General features: G+C 45.9%; 1 protein-coding gene across 1 annotated transcript in view; it reads left to right on the top strand.

Moving 5' to 3' along the window:
• Positions 1-20,845, top strand: part of LOC126088579 (trehalase-like) — a 306,521-nt gene that overhangs the window by 67,145 nt on the left and 218,531 nt on the right. The window contains exon 2 of the mRNA XM_049906775.1: positions 20,049-20,298. Within this exon, the coding sequence (XP_049762732.1) occupies positions 20,089-20,298 (210 nt within the window). The 5' untranslated portion in view covers positions 20,049-20,088. The remainder of the gene's footprint in view (positions 1-20,048; positions 20,299-20,845) is intronic.

The following is a 20,845-nucleotide window of genomic DNA, read 5'->3' as shown; positions in this document are numbered from 1 at the left end:
TTCTCTTCCATTGTCTCAGTGTGACGCTGTGAGCTTTTCTTGCGGCATTATACATCGCTTTGCTATTACTGTTTATTTGTTTTGCCCGTATACCAGTCGTTTTCCAGTCTCCTTCTTTCTCTTCCTCTCTCTCTGACACACTTTCATTCTCTCTCTCTCTCTCTCTCTCTCTCTCTCTCTCTCTCTCTCTCTCTCTCTCATGATTTTTTAAAATACTGAGCAACAAGTCTGGCATTCTCTCGTTGTTTACGAAGCTCTTGCACTGTTCCGCTGATTCCCAGCAGTTTATTATCATCAGTGTGGATTCGATCGTTGTTAATTATTGTTGTTAACGCTCTTTCCAGTTTGTGCTACGTGTCCTTCCACTGTTTCCAGTGGTTTGTGGGAGACGGCGCAAGGAAAGAGCTGCGGACGCCTCTCCTGTTTACACGCAGTACGTTACGTTTGTTGTTCGGGACGAGGAGCTGGTTCGTGCGCTAGCCGTCCCTCTCCTGCAGGTCTTCCGCGAGTAGCGTCATCCAGTCGTTATCCACTGCATCACTGTTACACACTGCTAACGGTAACGGCCCCAGAGCGTCCGCTTGCGGTACTCCGGAAATTACTTTTCCTACAGTCTCTCGGTTGCGTCCAGTTACGAATCATTTGCACAGTTGTGTCTGTGAGTAAGTCCTGAATGGAGTTACGGATCTGGCCCGATAATCGGTAAGCAGGTATTTTGTTCTCGAAACGGGAGTAGGGAACTGTACGGACTGTCCTGTGATGGTCACGGACTACGGCATCGGCCAGAGTGGCAGAGTGGCGTTGTGTCAGGCACTCTGGATGTCATTCGTGCACAGAGAGGGCAGAGTATGATCACGAGTCTGTCCGCGGAATGCGTGTTAATTTTTACACAGAAGGTTCTCGTTCTCGGGAAATATTTTTATTGCCGACTATAAAATGTGTTCCATAATTCTACAAAAGATTCAGGGCAGTGATATTGACCCACAGCTACGAGCACCTATACGACAACTCTTCTTGGAAACGGTTTCTCATAATAGCACATGAGCCACCAGGAGAGCAATTGGTCAGTGACTGTCAGCCACTTACAATGTTGAACGCCAACTACAAGATCTTCATCACGCCTTTGGCAGGCCGCATTAAGAAAACTTTGCCAATGATTCTTGCCACAGATCAAACGTGACAGGTGGAGACACCAGCATTCAAATGAGCACCAGCGTCTGCAGGGACTTTATAGTAATCGCCTCAGCATGCCGCCTGCGAATGGCGATCGTCTCCATTAGTTTCAATCGCTGCTTTGACGTAGTGTAGCATAACTTCCTCCTAAGCGGGTGACTGGCTGTGTGGAATTTCGCCCAGGCTCATTGACACCCTGCATCATCTTCCGGCAGCAGGCAGCTTTCAGATCCAGGTCAACAGGTGCACAGTGGGCGGAATACCTATCGAGAAGTCTCTAAGCCATGCTTGCTCCCTTTGTATCTCTTGTGTCCCAGGTACAAACTACCAAATGAAAAGCCGGATTTAATTATAAATTAGAAGTTTTCTTCTGAAAACAAGGTGAAATATAACTCAGCGTAATCACTCGTGTCCAGATCCATAGGCAAAGTTCATGTCCCATCAAAACTATCAAGTCAGCATCGCGACTGAGAGCAGACCTGCTCCATACTCCAGGAGGCCCACCAGACGACTCGCCTCCCAGGCCACGACCACGCGAGTTAATCACGTGGGGCTGCATCCCGATTGGCTCTCCAGTGGTATGACCGTTGCATCTCTTTTGGCGCCCCCACTGTGAGCACTTTGGAGTATGCCGCACTGCTGCCAGTGGAGGGTTGGCAGACGGTACTCGAGAAGGCAGTGGCCGTGTCTAACGTGCAGCGACCGCACTGTACGGACGTACGGCACAACAGAGCCCACCTTTATGCAATGACTCTCGAGCCACTCATCGGGGAAGCTCAACTGCAGGCTATTTGGCGTTAATTCTGCAGGACATCACCTTCCGCTACATGGCGTACACCGACGACATACTACTGCTGGTATGTCCTGCCAATTAAGTCAACAGCGAACTAAACCGGATCGAGCAATACGGACAGGCTGCGTGAAATCTTCTGGGGATCAAAAAGTCGGCGGCGCTGGATATCGGGTGCGGTCCCCGACTGGAAACTGTCGCTCCCTTCCGCCAGTTACTGAACTGAGATGTTTCAGAATCACGTTTAGGAAGGACCACGGCAAATTATCGGCTGTTACTACAGATTGTGGCGATACGTCGCAGACCTCAGGCGACCTTCAGCTATTTCCTATCCACAGGAGATATATTCAGCATATGTTACGACGCTCTCACTCTCCCCCTACGCAGTCGAGGTCTGGGACTGGTTTAGGTAGGGCATGGGCAGCTGCCCTTTATGTGAGCAATAAACCAGTCAAGACGCCTCCCTCACAGGCAGTGTGTCGGAGGTCCCGACGTCCGCGCCTCGCGGCCTGCTGGTGCCGGTGGTGCACGTCGCCACACGGCTCTCCCACGTATCGACGTTCATCCCGGAATACAGCTTTGCGACCTCGGATTCCCCCACAACACGCCTGCCGAAGGCAGAAGATTTTTACACCACTCTTCTGCAGACAGTTCTGCGTAACGTGGTAGAAACTACATACCCAACTGTCTACTGGCCACGAGTGTGGAAAATGATACACCACCACTTTCTGCCAACCACAGCGCGCGCGACTTGGTATCGAGTCACGAACGAAAAATATTCGAGGAACACTAGCTCCACGCTGTCGGATTAACAGATTGCTCACTTTGCCCTGACTGTCGTCGCCTGCTGGACACCGATGAACCCTCCCTGTGTCTGTCGTCGTCCCGCGTTTGGGGTCCAATACAGAAGATCTTATCTTGTTACCTCCGTGTTATACCTGACGTAGTTCAACCTCAGTCCCTTCGGAGTGCTGATGACTATTACTTCCCTGGGGCAAATATCTTGTGCTTACATTGTTTAAGGGCATGACGGTCGACTACATCTTCGGCGAAGGGGAGAAAGTGAATCTTAATTACTGGTGGTACCTGCAAAACGCTCTCAACGCTCTTGAACGCACACCGAGGCACAGTGCCTTCATTGCAAATTATTTACGCAGTGTTTTCATAACCCTCCTCTCCCCCGCCCCCCTTCCCTGCTCGTTGTAACATCACATCGAAGACAGCATGACCTGAAATGCAAGCAGTGGGAAAGAAAATCACATTGGCTGACTCAAGGAACCCTACAGTCATTAAGGCATTAGAGATTTAGCATGACTCTGTTGTCGATGTTTCAGATGGCATTGTTGGAAATTGAAAATGCCAGTGGCAGTGGACAGGAGAACTCCAGTTACACCAGTTTCTTGAAGAAATATTCTTTCAGCTGTAGCAGCGCAAGTAGTATACAAACCTACTCTAGTTTATGTTTTGAATCACATCTTTAGTGTCACATTCTGTTTTATATCATTTTCATTTGTACACACTTACTAATTATAATCATGTAACTAAAAATGAATAAATAAATAAATTACAGAACCATGGAGCCTATCGCCTTGGGAGAATTTTTGAGAAGAGTTAGGGGCAACTCCTGAAGACGGATAGTTCATTTTTATGGTAGAGTTAAAAGTGGTGGTGCCAAGTAGGCGTAGATGTTTTTTTTTTTCTTTGGAGACTAAACTTAGTTAGATAAGGAGATGAGTCCACTCTAACAAACAAATTTTTTATTTTTGTAAAGATAACCATAAGTCTTTACCCCTCATTTTTATTGAATTAATTGGTTGAAATGCAATTTTTTTTAATTTCTGGTACGAGTACTTTGTCGCACCACTTTCATCACCGTATGATTTTATTTGCTTTTTAAATTTTCTTCTTGTCATTCTTTTTTCGTTTGGAATATGCTTGTGACGCCTTTAAAATGCATACAACTGCTAACTAGGACTGCTGATCGGTTGGTAACACAGCAGCTCGTGTAGCTAGTGTGAGGACAATTTCAGGCAAGCAACGACAGCGAGAAAATACAGTTTGCTTTTACCGCTAAAACTGAAATTTTGCTGCGAAAGATAGCTACGCAAAGAAACATAGTATGAAATTTTTCTGTCCTGAGTTTTCTTGTAGAGGTTAGCCTTAAACGGCGTCCACATAACGATCGTGATTTCTGTTCTGCCGCAGATTGTTCATCGGTGTTTTCTCGGATACATTGCATATCACGAAGTTGTGGTTAGGCTAGGACACGAGTTTAAATTCAGGGCTACAAAGCGCGTTGTCTGACGCAGTTCAGTTATTGGGCATCGACCGGGCATCTCACATCTTCTCAAAGCTCGCGGTGGCCGCTTCCAACAATGGTCCTCATTACACATTAACAAGCAGGGTTTGCGAAGTGACCCGCCGTGTTTTGTGTGTCGCCTATGACCGAGCGCTAGCCGGCACGGGTGTTGGAACATTATAGCGGCAAGCGACAGACGTCACCTATCAAGTAATGTTGATCCGACCGTAGGAACATTGTTGGGTGGCGAGGACAGAGCTGCCGCGAGTCTACGGTGCTCCTACCGCACCCATTACTCGATAAGAATAACTTTATGTGCGACACAAGTTGCATCAGATGACCGATAAGATAGGGAAGAAGACTGCGTCAACGACAGCGCTTCTGAACCTGTCTCGAACCGCTAACCGCAGCTTTTAACATGAAGTTTATCTGCCGCACTCCACTTCTGCACAAGCCGTCAGTATAAATTTGTTCGTGTGGTGATGTTTCTGAAACAGATCAGCACCTCTGTAAGATTCCGACCGCGTAGAATCCAGCACTCTGTCTTGGTACACATGCTCCACGAGGCTTTGAACAGAAGCTACCAAGCAGAAACTGCGCCCCTAGATTCCGAAAACCCTACGGCACAGTTCCGCACTCTCCCCTGGTGACTAGCGAGTGTGGCAACAGATATCGGAGTCGTTTACGTAGCTCAGTCAACGAAGACCAAAAAATGGCGATTAGGGGAAAAATTCGTGTAGTCGCAGATTTTTGTACAATGGTAGGGAGGAGTGTCATGAACAACATGCTTAAAATCCTGACATGTAGGGTGTGAGCGTTGTGGTGGTGGTGGGGCGAAGGGGTGGGGGGGGGCCTTGTTTGAAGGTCACTGTTCTACGTTTTTCTTGAATAACTCGAAAACCGTAGCTTCTAGCGAAAATGTTTTCCAGTACGAAGCTAAAGTACGCTGAATTCCCTACAAAAAAGGTCCTATTCATTTCTTCTCTAGGACCAATAGCTTTCTCGTTGCAAGGGGTTGAAAAATAGCAAATGTATGGAAACAATGTTTTAATGGTATAAAATTAATGTTTATTGTTAAATGAAGTTGATTAAGACCAAATATTAAATGGCTATAACTGATTTACGTACAGCAGAACGGTACTGAGGGATAAATTTTGTTCTGAGGATGTGACAGGTGGCAGCGGATGAGGGGGGAGGGGGGTGTTACGGGGGTTTTATCGGTGGAGGGTAGAAGATGATGGAAGGCACTTCTCTTATTTGTGCGTCTGCGAAACGAAGAGCGAGTTAGTGAATCCGCACTCCAGCCACCCCATTACGTCGCAAGAAGCAACGACAGGACCATCACAGCGACCCATCCACAGCGCACCTCGTAAATCACTGGTGACGCAGTGTGCAGACACGCCCGGAGATTTTTGATGTTTCACAAAATGCGTTGCTCGAGGACTCGTGTTACAAGTCTTTATTTTCCACAAATTCATTAACAATAAATGAAATACAGATATTAGTTATTAATAGAACTTCACATACGAACAAAATCTACGTACATCTCTGCACACCACCTTGGACCGGTAGGTGGGAAACTGATTGTTGGGCACAGTGAACGTTTGTTGCGGATTTTTCTGGAAAAGGCTCCTTCCCCCACCATGAAAAGTGCTCGTTCTTGAATTTACACACAGCATTTTATGTCCAGTTCTGTTACGTGAGTAGACAAAATAACTTTACTGTTGAGCGAGTTGAGTGGTTCCTTCCACCTTAATGACGTATGTTTGTACCTCGCGCTTTTTGTTTATTCTGCGAATAGATAGGTTCACGAATCAAAAGTTTCATGTAATAATTACTTCATCACTTTGTGCAGTTTATATGATGGTGCGCTAAGAGCAAGTAACGCGTTATTGATTATTAAATGTTGCAGCAGAGACTGCCTTATATCTGGAATTCATTTTATTAAGCTATTAGTTATTTGCAGTGATTACGAGAGTCAGTATATGAAATATGCTCCTGCAAAGCTTATGCAATATGAATTATCCCCATTTCCGTTGTCTCTCTTTAATGAACGGGGAATGACGAAAGGAAAGAAATCTTCTCCCTATGATGCTTTTGCAGACGACAATCCTGCAACTCGTGATCTAGAAACCAGTGCCAACGTTAGTAGGTGGAGGCTTCCTTCTCCACCATGTGAAATGGAACGTGGACAGCAATATTTCCGCACTTTGCAGTCAGTACATAGTCTATGTGCTCAAACATTATGGTAGAAATTGTACTGTGGTATTTGATGGTCATAATGATGTCAACAGTAGAAAGAGAAGGGTCTTCACAAAAACTTCAGTTGACATCAGTTTTAATGAAAGCACGACTGTCACTCTCCAACAGGAGCACTCTCTCGCAAACGAAAATAACACAGCCAGGCTTATAGGAATCCTTAGTAACAAAATGACAGCACAGGATATAGAAACAGTAGTTACTACAAGCGATGCTGACGGTACGATAGTGAGATGTGCATTAGGCAAAGCTGCCCTGCACCAAACTGTCACGATAATTGGGGCAGATATCGAATTCATTGTTTTACTGATTCCTTTTTCACAGTCAGGCACTAACATGTACATCATTAAGTCTGGTAAAGGCAAGGCTGAATCCAAATTGTTTACAACAAATAAACTCCAGCAACTTCCTTCTGCTGAAACCAGCCTCCTACTCCATGCCTTTGGCGGGTGTGACACAACCTCCGCCATTTACAACAAAAAGCAAAAGAGGAATGGTTCAGCTGTTCAGTAAGATCACGAGGCAAATGAAGACTACATCCGACACGAGCAGACGAGGTCGAACAGGCTGGTGAGAAGATGTTCCTGGAAACGTATCAAGCGAATGAATATCAGCGAGATTTAAATAAGCTCCGATATGAAGCATTGTTAAAGCCACAACCGGACCTTGCCTCACTACCGCCAACCATAGGAGCTGCACACCAGCACTCTTTTAGAGTTATTTACAGGTAAATTAAGTGTATTAACTGTCTTTTTATATAATTATTTTTACACTCCTATTTCTTGACATTACTGCTGTTTGGTTACTTACTTACACATGCAACAGTCGCTCAACAACCCCCTACTGCTGACTGAATGGAGGTGGAAGCGAAGGGAGGAAGGATCGCTCCATCCACTGACTACCAAAGACCCAGTAGCTCCTGAAGCTGCACTGAACAACATTTCTTTCCGATGTTCTACTGGGTGTGGGGGACGATGTGGATCCCGAAAAGCAGAAATCATACGTTCAATACACTACTGGCCATTAAAATTGCTACACCAACAAGAAATGCAGGGTACCCTCCGCCACACACCGTCTGGTGGCTTGCGGAGTATGGATGTAGATGTAGATGTAGATGATAAACGGGTATTCATTGGACAAATATATTATACTAAAACTGACATGTGATTACATTTTCACGCAATTTGGGTGCATAGATCCTGAGAAATCAGTACCCAGAACAATCACCTCAGGCCGTAATAACGGCCTTGATATATCTGGGCATTGAGTCAAACAGAGCTTGGATGACGTGTACAGGTACAGCTGCCCATGCAGCTTCAACACGATACCACAGTTCATCAAGAGTACTGACTGGCGTATTGTGACGAGCCAGTTGCTCGGCCACCATTGACCGGACGTTTTCAGTTGGTGAGAGATCTGGAGAATATGTTGGCCAGGGCAGGATCAAACATTTTCTGTATCCAGAAAGGCCCGTACACAACCTGCAACATGCGGTGGTGCATTATCCTGCTGAAATATAGGGTTTCGCAGGGACGAAATGAAGGGTAGAGCCACGGGTCGTAACACATCTGAAATGTAACGTCCACTGTTCAAAGTGCCGTCAATGCGAACAAGAGCTGACCGAGACGTGTAACCAATGGCACCCCATACCATCTCGTCGGGTGATACGCCAGTATGGCGATGACGAATACACGCTTCCAATCTGCGTTCACCGCGATGTCACCGAACACGGATGCGACCATCACGATGCTGTAAACAGAACCTGGATTCATCCGAAAAAATGACGTTTTGCCATTCGCGCACCCAGGTTCTTCGTTGAGTACACCATCGCAGGCGCTCCTGTCTGTGATGCAGCGTCAAGGGTAACCGCAGCCATGGTCTCCGAGCTGACAGTCCATGCTGCTGCAAACGTCGTCTAACTGTTCGTGCAGATGGTTCTTGTCTTGCAAACGTCCCCATCTGTTGACTCAGGGTTCGAGAAGTGGCTGCACGATCCGTTACAGCCATGCGGATAAGATGCCTGTCATCTCGACTGCTAGTGATACGAGGCCGTTGGGATCCAGCACGGCGTTCCATATTACCCTCCTGTACCCACCGATTCCGTATTCTGCCAACAGTCATTGGATCTAGATCAATGCGAGCAGCAAAGTCGCGATACGATAAACCGAAATCGCAATAGCCTACAATCCGACCTTTATCAAAGTCGGGAACGTGATGGTACGCACTTCTCCTCGTTACACGAGGCATCACAACAACGTTTCACCAGGCAACGCCGGTCAACTGCTGTTTGTGTATGATAAATCGGTTGGAAACTTTCCTCATGTCAGCACGTTGTAGGTGTCGCTACTGGCGCCAACCTTGTGTGAATGCTCTGGAAAGCTAATCATTTGCATATCGCAGCATCTTCTTCCTGCCGGTTAAATCTCGCGTCTGTAGCACGTCATCTTCGTGGTGTAGCAATTTTTATGGCCAATAGTGTAGTTTGCGGCACGTGCCACGGTACGGGTATAAATGGTGCACCGTTGCTCGATCTGGAAGATGATGACGATTATGAAGATACGTTTGTTGATTGTTTAACTGTACAAATTGAAGATAAGATGTTGTTTTATAATAACCAATGTACATTTTCTGTTCTTTCCAAGTTCATTGGACATTAAACATTTATTTTAAACCATTAAAACACTGTTTCTTTTTAAATTATGGCTTTTACACCCCTTGTAACGTGGAAACTATTAGTCACAGAGAAAAAATTAATACGAGCTTTCTTGTAAGAAATTTAACGTACTTTAATTTTTTACTGGGAAACGGTTTCGGTAGTATCCATGGTTTTCGAGTTATTCAAGGAAAACGTGGGGAAGTGCCCTTTAAACGACCAGCATCCCAACGCTCACCCCTATAGGTCAGGATTTTTAGTATGTCGTTCGTGACACTTCGCCCTACCATTCTCCAAAATTTGCGACTGCGCAAATTTTTTCCCCTAATTTTCCTTCTTTGACTGGGCTAACAGGGAGCAAAGAGGTGTTCAAATCTAGATACGACATGTCTCAGAAATTTTTAGTCTGTGTGAAGTCCTCTGCTTTTATTTCATTCAGTTGTATATATGTAGTGTCTACTCTTTCGGACATGTCCATAAGAACATACACCATTTTGATCTGGCACTCATTGTGAATTAAGAGAGACGGGAATGATTGTAAGCGGGAATCGATTGAAATCAGTGGGGAAAGTTGAAAGTTTGTGGTGGACCACTTACAGACAACAAGCTTCGGGCCTTGGAACCTCTTCCCGTGGCTTGGACGTCCTCCTCCCGCCCTTCTCGGCGGGAGGAGGTCGTTTTGGCCCGGTTACGAATTGGACACTGACGGTTCAGCCATCGCCATCTGCTGACGGCTGCGCCGGCGCCGTTCTGCCCATGTGGGCAATTGCTGACGGTCAGCCACATTTTAACGTCCTGCCCGGATTTTAACACACTGCGTCTTGATCTTGGCCTGCCATGTAGTCTAGATGCCATTTTAACGGATGACCCACGAGCAGCTGCTCGCGTTCTTGACCAACCTCTCTAAGGGCCTTTGATTATGCTGTTTTTTTTTTTTTTAATCCTATGCCTGTCAGTCTGTCTTTTATCGTGTTTTCCCTTTTAGTTGCTGTTTTAAACTTGTGCCTGGCGGTGCATTCCTAACGTAGTCTGGGCGCTAATGACCATTGAAGTTGTGCGCCCTAAAACCACAAAAAAATACAGATAGAGGGCCATACAATTAAATACAAACATCAAGATATGTATAATGTCTTTTGCGGCGTCTGTTGCCATCAGGAAATCACTGAACTTGCCACGGTATGCTCTTCTGTTGCACTCTTGGACGATGTGGCGGATGGTCTGTCTGTTGGCTCCGCAGACACAGTTGGGAGTTGGTGTTTTTTCCCATTTGTAAAGAGTATCTGCCTATCTTCCGTGATTTGTGTGTATTCTCTTAAGGGATGGATGTGAAGTACCGTGTAAAATACGCGGTACTTCACATCCAGGCGGTCTCTCAGTGATGCAGGGGAGGGCTTGACAATGCTCAGGGCACACTTCTCGCCATTGTTCCCTCCAGGTCTTTATTTCATGAAAGCTTATACTTTGCAAATGCTATGAGAAAATCGAGTTCCAAACTCGTACTTACCAGATACCTCTTCGCACATCTGAAATTTCTAGGAAATAGCCTCCTAGAATCCCAGTTGTAGATTTTTCTTTAGATCAGGCAGTGGGCTACGTTCCCGCCTTGCAGACAGGGAAACTGTCTCTCCACGTGAAGCGGCACCCGGCTGTCGCACTCCCACTCCCACAAGGGGAGCCACCGAAGCCAGACACGAACACCACTCGACCAGCCTGGCAACCTCCATCCAGTTCTCTAGTAAAAGTGTTACTGGCGAAAGCAACAGCCCATTAAGGCGTTCTTAGAGCAGAGAGTCGGACTTGTAAAAACAATTTATTCCCCAGTGGCCCGACACACGGCACTCGTTGTTGGCCAGAGCCCCAGAGTGCGAGGCGCGTGGGCTGAGGCATGCGGCGTCTCGACGACACGGGCGCCGCGTTACGGGCCGCGTGACGGCCAGCGCCGCCTATCCGAGCGGCCTCAACTTCACACTCCGACCGGTCTCAGGGGGCTGGTCGCCAGTGGCTCTTTCCCCCTCCTACAAGAATCCCTCAGATTCGTAACACGAGAAATTTGGGACACGGAACTAAACACACAGATAGGGGGACATTAAAAAAAATGGTTCAAATGGCTCTGAGCACTATGGGACTCAACTTCTGTGGTCATAAGTCCCCTAGAACTTAGAACTACTTAAACCTAACTAACCTAAGGACAGCACACAACACCCAGCCATCACGAGGCAGAGAAAATCCCTGACCCCGCCGGGAATCGAACCCGGGAACCCGGGCGTGGGAAGCGAGAACGCTACCGCACGACCACGAGATGCGGGCTAGGGAGACATTAAAACATTTGTTAGCAACTCGATCTACGTAGTCGCCGATATAACCCACATTATCAGGATCAAATACTCTTCACACGGTAGAAACATCTTAAATTTCATCAGCAGCCATGGTACTTAAGATGTGCCTGTCCACCACCTGACTCACGCGTTTCGAACCATTACTTGGCAAAATTTTGGCTTTGTTTCTTGCCTTCATTATGTGTGTTGTGCCATAAAACGTTTGAAAGTCATTTATTAGTGACTTGATAGGCAATGTCACAGCGCAACAGCAGAAAATGTGACACATGTTCTGCTGATTGTTCATCTAACACTATTCTGGAGCGTACTGGATATTTGAGAATCGTTAGTTTAGTTTTTTTACTGAATTTTTAACACACACACACGCGCGTGTATGTTTTCTGGTAATAATATGACACCTCGTTAAACTTCGCGTTTCCACTGTCTAGCATTCTCGTCCACGTATGCAGGGTGAACATTAATAAAACGGAAAAACTGCAGGTACGGATTCCTGACCCTATTAACGTTTGTCTGCAAATGCGTCGTTGCCACAGTAGATGACGCTGAAGAATGAGAGTTCCTGTGACCACCTGACATATCGTGCTTTCCAGCAGAACCAGGTCTTCCAAATCTGGAGTACACACAGCATCCCGCCTCCCTGCACATTCGTCTGTCTGAAAGCACCCATAATCGTACAAACGCCCAACAGGGCTCGAAATGTTGTGTGATGTGGTTTGTGTCTGTGAGGGTACTTGTTACGGTATTGCCATGCTGCCTCTCGACCGTTCCCACCTGCCTGGCATACACAGACACCACCTCGGCTTGTTCCCTATATGAATACCGGGCCATGCCGCTGCTTACAGTACGCTGCTTCAGTCACACAGCCTGCAACACACCAGGCACACCCGGCACGTGGTCAGAGGAACTGCCAGATTCGTCAGCGCCATCTACTGTGGCAACGACGCATTTCCAGACACACGTTCACAGGGTGTTTTTCCCTCCATTTCCAGTCAGGAATTCGTCATTGCAGCTTGCCGGTTTTATGATATTCACCCTACATGTTGAACGCAGTAAGTGAAAGGTTGCGCCCCGCCCCCACCCCCTCCTGTCGCACTCCTCTGAGCCGGCCGGAGTGGCCGAGCGGTTCTAGGCGCTTCCAGCATTCATTTAAAATCTGTGAGAGCCTTCGTTGTAACTTTACTTTTCCGTATTCAAGGGGTACTACGGGTATTGCCTCAGGGCGTTCAGGTTTCCTGTTGTTTATCTGATACACTGCCTCCTGTTCGCATCTACTGTGACGTCATGTCTTAATAAAACACCCTCTGAAGTAGCTTTTTCTGCCTCTTTGTCGTCTTCTTCAATCCACAGTTCCCGGTAGTGTTTCGTCCAACAAGTCTCTTTACCCGAGCATCTTTCTCCGGCTGGCCGGCCGGAGTGGCCGAGCGGTTCTAAGCGCTACAGTCTGAAACCGCGAAGCCGCTACGGTCGCAGGTTCGAATCCTGCCTCGGGCATGGATGTGTGTGATGTCCTTAGGTTAGTTAGGTTTAAGTAGTTCTAAGTTCTAGGGGACTGATGACATCAGAAGTTAAGTCCCACAGTGCTCAGAGCCATTTTTCTCCGGCTTCTTCAGCTGTTCATGAGTTTATAGGTACCCTCTCGTCAACCGTGCGTCTCGTTTTCTACAGCTGATAGAAAAATGTGCGCAAGCGTCATGACGAACATTGTTCCATTATTGCTGATTTTGCCAAGATGCGTTTTTCTATATATGAAGACCTCCCTCAAAGAAAGTTGTATATCACAATTTTGGTAAAGTTGAGTTTTCACTTGAATGAAGTGGTACATCACGTGAGACACGCTACCATAGCAACAGATGTCTTTTCTTCTGTTTTCAAGTTCTGCAATATGTAGTTGTGAAGTTGGACATCCTGGAAGAGAATTGTATATCAGTGAAAATGGCGGGCGTGGCTGATGTTTCTCTCTGGGGGATATTTGTGTCATTAAATAAAAGCGCAGAAAGGAAACTAAATCCATCACGTTGGAAGCAGAGTGTCAAGAAAATAGGAGGAACAGTGGATAAGTTTATATTTTACAGTTGCTGAGGCGTACCTTTAAAAACCAAAATAAAAGCTAGACGTAAAGAAACGCTGTACATCCTTATAACGTAAAAACTGTACACTAGCACAAGTCGCTTGGTCTGCTCCTTGATTTGGGCAAAACAACAACTGGACAAAGATACTTTTGTACAGCTACCTTCTTTTTACAGGATATTTTAAAGCAGTAGAGCATTATTTTATTGTTTCGGAAGAATGTAATATGGGAAGCTTGTTTAACTACACCTTTCATTAAAAGATAATGAGCCAGTACGACTTTGTTGCTGTCGTTGTTCTTGAAGGAATTATGCAGCCTGATTCAGACCTGACAATTACTGGTTACAAGGTCGAATATAAATGCAGATGATCTAACTGCAGTGTACCTGCTTCTTAGTCATAATGTCATTCAATCTTGGGTACGTCATTCTCTGCTAAAAACAAAAGAGAAAATCAACTTCAAGTTAACATTTGTACATCTGTTACGAGGTTTCCTATGTTGTATAAACAGCTTCTTCCTCTATCAGCAGAGAAAGTAGTGGATTTGTTGGATACGTGTAAACAACTTGATGTACAATGCAGGAAATTTTAGGCGAACTTACCTTCTCAGTGAACAGTTTATTTATCCTCTGTTTAATTTTTTCTTTGTTAGTTTCTCTTATCCCATACAGAACTAGTTTTTCTTAGCTTGGACATTAATTAAAAAATATATGTGTTATTTCAGAATATCAGATAATATATTCCGTCAATACTTCCACAATTTTTGACACTCTAACAGGAAATTTAATATCTTTTCACACACAACGTTATTTCACTGCGTACTTTTACACAATATGCAACGTTCTTACATGGGAAGCCCCACAAAAATTGTGATAATTTTGTAAATATTGTAAAATATGCTAAATACATATTAAGAGAAGTTTTCAAATATTGTAAAATATACTGAACATATGTTGATGCTATTTTGCACTGAAGCACCAAAAAAACTGGAATAGGCATGCGTATTCAAATAAGAGATATGTGAGCAGGCAGAATACGACGTTGCGGTCGGTAACGACTGTATAAGAGCACAAGTGTCTGGCGCAGTTGTTAGATCGGTTACTGCTGCTATAATGGCAGGTTATCAAGAGTTAAGGGAGTTTGAACGAGGTGTTGTAGCCGACGCACGAGCGATGGGACGCAACATCTCCGAGGTAGCGATGAAGTGGGTATTCTCCCGTACGACCATTTCACGATCGTACCGTGATTATCACGAATCCTGTAAAACATCAAATCTCCGACATCGCTGCAGCCTGAAAAATATTCTGCAAGGACGGGACCAACGACGACTGAAGAGAATCGTTCAACGTGACAGAAGTGCAACCCTTCCGTAAATTGTTGCAAGTTTCCATGATGGGCCACCAGCAAGAGTCAGCGTGTGAACCATTCAACAAAACATCACTGATATGGGCTTTCGGAGCCGAATGTCCACTCGTGTATCCTTGGTGACTGCATGACACAAAGCTTCATGCCTCGCCTGGGCCAGTCAATACCGACATTGGACTCTTGATGACTAAATTATGCCTGGTCGGATGAGTCTAGTTTCAAATTGTATCGAGCAAATGGACGTGTACGGGTATGGAGACAGCGTCATGAATCCATGGCCCCTGCACGTCAGCAGGGGACTGATCAAGCTGGTAGAGTCTCTGTAATGGTGTGGGACGTGTGCAGCTGGAGTGATGTGGGAACCCTGACACGTCTAGATGCTACTCTGATACGTATACAAGCATCAGATCATTGCATCCATTCATGTCCATTGTGCATTGCGACAGACTTGGGCAATTCCAGCTGTACAATGAGAGACCCCACACATCCAGAATTGCTCAAAGCGGCTTCTGGGATTAAACACCTCCGCTGGCCACCAAACTCCCCAAACCAGAACATTATTGAGCATGTATGGGATGCCTTGCAGAAGAGGTCCCCATCACCTCGTACTCGTACGGATTTATGGACAGCCACTGCAGGATTTATGGTGTTAATTCCCTCCAGCACTACTTCAGACATTCGTCGAGTCGTTGCCTCGTCGTGTTGCGGCACGTGTGCGTGCTCGCGGGGCACCATTGTGTGTTAGAACCCGTAGGTCTTGTAAACTGTCTCATGATGATAATATCTGTGTCTTCATCCGTGGTAGAGGTGTTGATATGAAATGTAAAATAGTTGGCGATATGACTGTATATAATAGTATGTAATAAAGTGGTGGTACATCCTCTGAACTGTAGACATAGAGCAGTATCCTTTATTTTAATAAATAAAGGCTCTTCAGTGTATAATGCACACTGTATCATTTTATCATACATAATAAAACATCTCAATAAATAGTATCAAAGAATAACAACAATTATTTTTACTTTCTGAAATATTATGAAATTGTGATGTACAATCTTCAAATATCTATCGAGTCTCTTTTGTATTATCACGTTGATTTATAAGGGAAGCATTTTGTTTTTCATTAAGTGCATTCTCTACTTTAAATTCTATATTCTGAGACCAGTATTTTCCTGAGTTTCTTCTTTTCCCCAACAGGGAAAAAATGCATGCCTTGACGTTTTCTCGTTCTGTGTTTACATTGTTGTTTGTGATATCATTCCGCAAATTTTGTGCGCGTCGTTTTTCGCACAGATGATTAATACTGTACCTCGTAACATATGTACCGTAGATACTTTCTGTTTGGTATTCAATATCCAGCTTAAGCCACTTACTGTCTGATGATGATTAAATCCATATAGCTACCATATGCAGGATGCTCTCTGCTGCGTGTCCCTTGCTTTTCCAAATAGTGCCATCAGACATTCACTGCAGGATTAACATCGGCCGATTTAGTGAATCATTCGAGGTTAGATAGAGCGGCTGAATGACCTCATGCCAGGGGGGTAGCCTACGCTTGTACGGCTGCGCTGGCGGCTTTTGTCACCGTGGAAGATGGGAGCATCTGCAGTATACTCATCGTGAAGACACAGAGGAAAGGGCAACATATGGTTGCCGAGAATGTTGGAATAAACGTCGTTGTTTACGTTCGCGGTAATCTGGGTGCGGCCCCAGAACACCAGGGAACCACACTGTGGGTTAAGCGACTCGTCGAGCTGTCGATAAGCCATACGTCTTGCACCATTTGAAGAGAGCGAAATGACGGCTTTTTGGACCAGACCACAGTCAGCTACTGTCCAATTTGTTTGTTGTCTGGCACATTGAAAACGTGCAGTTTCATGTGCTGCTCTGATCAATGGCCTACTGAGAGACGGACGATTCCAAATGTCTCTTATAAGCAGTTCCCTTCGCAATGTGTTCTCTGAAACTGGTTGAGATGGGTCTGCATTCACTGACAGCAGTAGTCGTTAAGAAGGTGCGACAGAGGCGTTTCTACGTACACTGTTCTTACACCGTGTTACGTGAATGTGAGTGTGACATTACTTGTTGTAGATACTTTTGGACAGCTGACATTAATAGGTCAACGAATGTAACAGTTTGGTTCGCGGTGTGATCACACGTGCGACGAAAGATGATAGCTGCATTCTGCCACACTGTCAGACATCCACGTCGGTCCGATGGACTAATTCCATACAGCTAATGGGCACACAGACATCGCTTCACTGCCGTCAGCACTGCTAGCAGATCTACTGTGTTCCAAATCGACCTGTGCGCATTATTAATGGGATGATTAACACCGCGCTTCTAACTGCCGCCAGCGCACAACCTTGTTTCCTGAACTTACTGCTTCTTCCTAGAAGCTATCGTCGCCTTAATGGCATCATCAGGAGCAGTTCGTGCCTTTTGGATCACGCAGTCTACTGAGTCTTGTCAACCTGTGTATAATATTTGTCTCTGGTATGGAGTATTCCAGATCGATAGTTCATGTTTCGTAAAACAGAAATGTGTAATACACTGTGGCTGTAACTAAACTTTGGCTATTTGGACCAATGTAGACAGAAAACTATTTACCGAATGGGTACCCAACACTATAGGAATGACGTTCAGGCTGTGCGCTGCAGGATTTGTATTGTTGGTAGTGTCATGACGTGCCGTTTGGCGCCGGTACTCGAACGGCGACTTAGGACTGAAGCGCAAGCACGAGTGCGCATCACAGTTACAGTCAGTCGACATGGGTCTGAGAGAGGTGAGCAGGGCTTTACTCGTAAAGCTGTTTTATCAAAACAACAGCAATAGCGCATCTGTTCTTCGAGAGCATCGATGTGTTGTTGCTGACAGCAGGTGAGCCAGACTGCAGAAGGGCATCTCCAGCTGCCGAGCCACAAGCCACCCACCAGGGCAGGACCTGACGAGAGCAGCCACAGAGTCCCCCACGTTAAGCGCAGCCTCCAACTTCTGGAAATGCTCGCCATTTATTTTTCATCTTACTTTATTGTACGAAAATTAATAGTAAAATTTGGAAACTGATACCCGTAGTAACACACTCCTCAAAAGAATTACGTGAACGCATGTATCAACGTCCAGTATGCTATATATATTTTTTGATGCGGGCAGTTCCTGTGGTCTCCTTGCGTAGCTTGAGATTTTCGCTTTCGATTTATGCAACAGCTAAAATCATTTGCCTTCTGCCGTCTCTGTTATGCACTACACTAACAGGAGACGCATCATCAGGTAGTGAGTAACAGCGTCACAGTGTTCCAGTAAGCTACATAGATGGCAGTTGTCATTTGTGGACATTTTGCTCAACCGAGCACATGCAATGTGACATCTTAATGCAGTGCGAGTTCAAGGACGATTTGTTTGATCCAAAAACTATGCGCTTTCGGTTGTGGTGCTGCAGATGCCAGTGGCTTTCGCGCTACAGGTTGGCAGGTCACTACACATGGTGAGTCGGATAAGGTCACCAATTCATTACAATCCAATGCGGAGACCGATATCTGGTCACCTCTACATCGTGGCGTTCCACAGTACTACGAGAGGATTGCAAGACGAACTCAGAAGTGCCAACGGAAGCAGTGCGTTCAGTCAAACTTAAGCAAATGACTGTGTGAAAGGATCTTACAACCTAGACAACCCCGCTCGACATGACAACATCTCGGAGCTCGTATTCAGTTCTCCCGTTCCCGTGGCAGTTGGCAGCCTCATCAGTGGTGAAACATGTTATTCACAGACGAGTACAGATATCCTCTGACATGGGATGATGTCCGTGTTCACGTGTGAAGATGCTGTGGTGAGAAGTACCTGTCGAATGTTGTAAAGGAAATCGACAAATTAAGGCAAGGTTCCGTGCTATTGTGGGGAGGAATCACTATTGATAGCAGTACGGATCTTGTTGTTATCCACAGTCGCCTTACGAGAAAGCAGTATATCACACGGATCCTTTCGGACCGCTTAGTGAATGGCGCATAATGTGGTGGCCCTCAACTCCTTCGCGAGCACAATAATTCCAGGGCCAATGTGGTGGGCGTCGCCAGAGAGGTCGTACGAAGCCTGGACGTTGAGGTAGTGGAATGGCTAGCAGCGAGCCCTTCGAGTGTGTGACGGACACGGCTGACAGTCGTGTTCGAGCTCGTACTGTTCAGTCGCAGACTCACGAGCATTCTGAAGTACTGGCATTGAAGAATGGGAACAGGTAACGCTGTAGACTAGTACTGAGTATTGCACGTATGTGTCAGGCAGATTAAGGATCACAGAGGGCATAAACGTTATTGAACTCTCAAGTCCAATGTACATCAACCGGGATGATGGGATGAACTATTGTTTCCACTTTGTTTTCGACTCCGGTGAGACCAGTTCTTGTTATGTAAATGAACGAGGATGCAACGATATTTTGTTGTGTACTTAATTTGTAAAAGATGACTATAATTTGGTAACATACCCAATCCTCAATGGGTTATGGCAGACACGTAAATTCGTGTTCCCATAATTTTACTAAACAGTGTATAAATGTTTCCGATTGCGATTAAACTTCAGCTACTCACAGAGGTCTGTTGAGGTCTTTAATTATCGTACGGCAGCAAAGCTCGGCAGATATGCTAATGCATTAATGTGGAACAATTTTACACTGGAAAAAAAAATTGTTCCAGCCTTGGCCACCTGCTGCAAATTGGCGCCGTACAACGACTCGTTGACATCTCCAGTGTTTGTACCGAACAAACTGTGTAAGCAGTAGTTAATAATAAAATCGACATTATGCGTTTCTCACTTATTTGATCCCTTCTGCCCCTAATCCACTAAATACAGAAAGATTTCTCTTCACTTTTCAATCGCTCACAGTGCCAGATTTGCACATGGTGGCCAAAATTTGAAGTAATTTTTTTCGAGGGTAAACCGGTTCCGCATTAATGTACTAGAAAATCTAGAAAGTTTCACTGTCGTACAATAACTACAGCCCTAATTATAATCACCCCATGTCTGCGCTTGTAAGCTGGCCTGTAGTACGAGAACAGACACGCCTCGTGTGGAATACCGGCCACGCGTAGCTGTACTGGTGCGCTGTGTTTGCAGCCAGGTGTACTGCCAGGGGGAGCTGCTGCACACCGTGCAGATGGCGCAGCTCTTCGACGACTCCAAGACGTTCGTCGACATGAAGCAGCGGCAGGCGACCGCGCAGACGCTGGCCAACTTCGAGGCGTTCATGGCGGCGCAGGACGGACAGCCGAGTCGCGCGGCGCTCGCGCGATTCGTCGCCGACAACTTCGAGGAGGGCGGCCAGCTGCTCAACTGGACGCTGCCCGACTGGCACGCCGAGCCCGCGGTGAGTCCACTGGCGGCGGCGGGCGGACTCAGGCTCCCCGTTTCCTCGCCATGCAAATCTCTGGTTTTCACAGTCGGTAAGATACAGGGTGTTTCAAAAATGACCGGTATATTTGAAACGGCAATAAAAACTACACGAGCAGCGATAGAAATACACCATTTGTTGCAATATGCTTGGGACAACAGTACATTTTCAGGCGGACAAACTTTCGAAATTACAGTAGTTACAATTGTCAACAACAGATGGCGCTGCGGTCTGGGAAACTCTATAGTACGATATTTTCCACATATCCACCATGCGTAGCAATAATATGGCGTAGTCTCTGAATGAAATTACCCGAAACCTTTGACAACGTGTCTGGCGGAATGGCTTCACATGCAGATGAGATGTACTGCTTCAGCTGTTCAATTGTTTCTGGATTCTGGCGGTACACCTGGTCTTTCAAGTGTCCCCACAGAAAGAAGTCACAGGGGATCACGTCTGGCGAATAGGGAGGCCAATCCACGCCGCCTCCTGTATGTTTCGGATAGCCCAAAGCAATCACACG

The sequence above is a fragment of the Schistocerca cancellata genome, chromosome 6 (assembly GCF_023864275.1).
Source record: "Schistocerca cancellata isolate TAMUIC-IGC-003103 chromosome 6, iqSchCanc2.1, whole genome shotgun sequence".
Lineage (NCBI taxonomy): Eukaryota > Metazoa > Arthropoda > Insecta > Orthoptera > Acrididae > Schistocerca > Schistocerca cancellata.
Note: the sequence above shows the minus strand (reverse complement) of the source record. Positions and strands in the feature narration are given on the sequence as shown.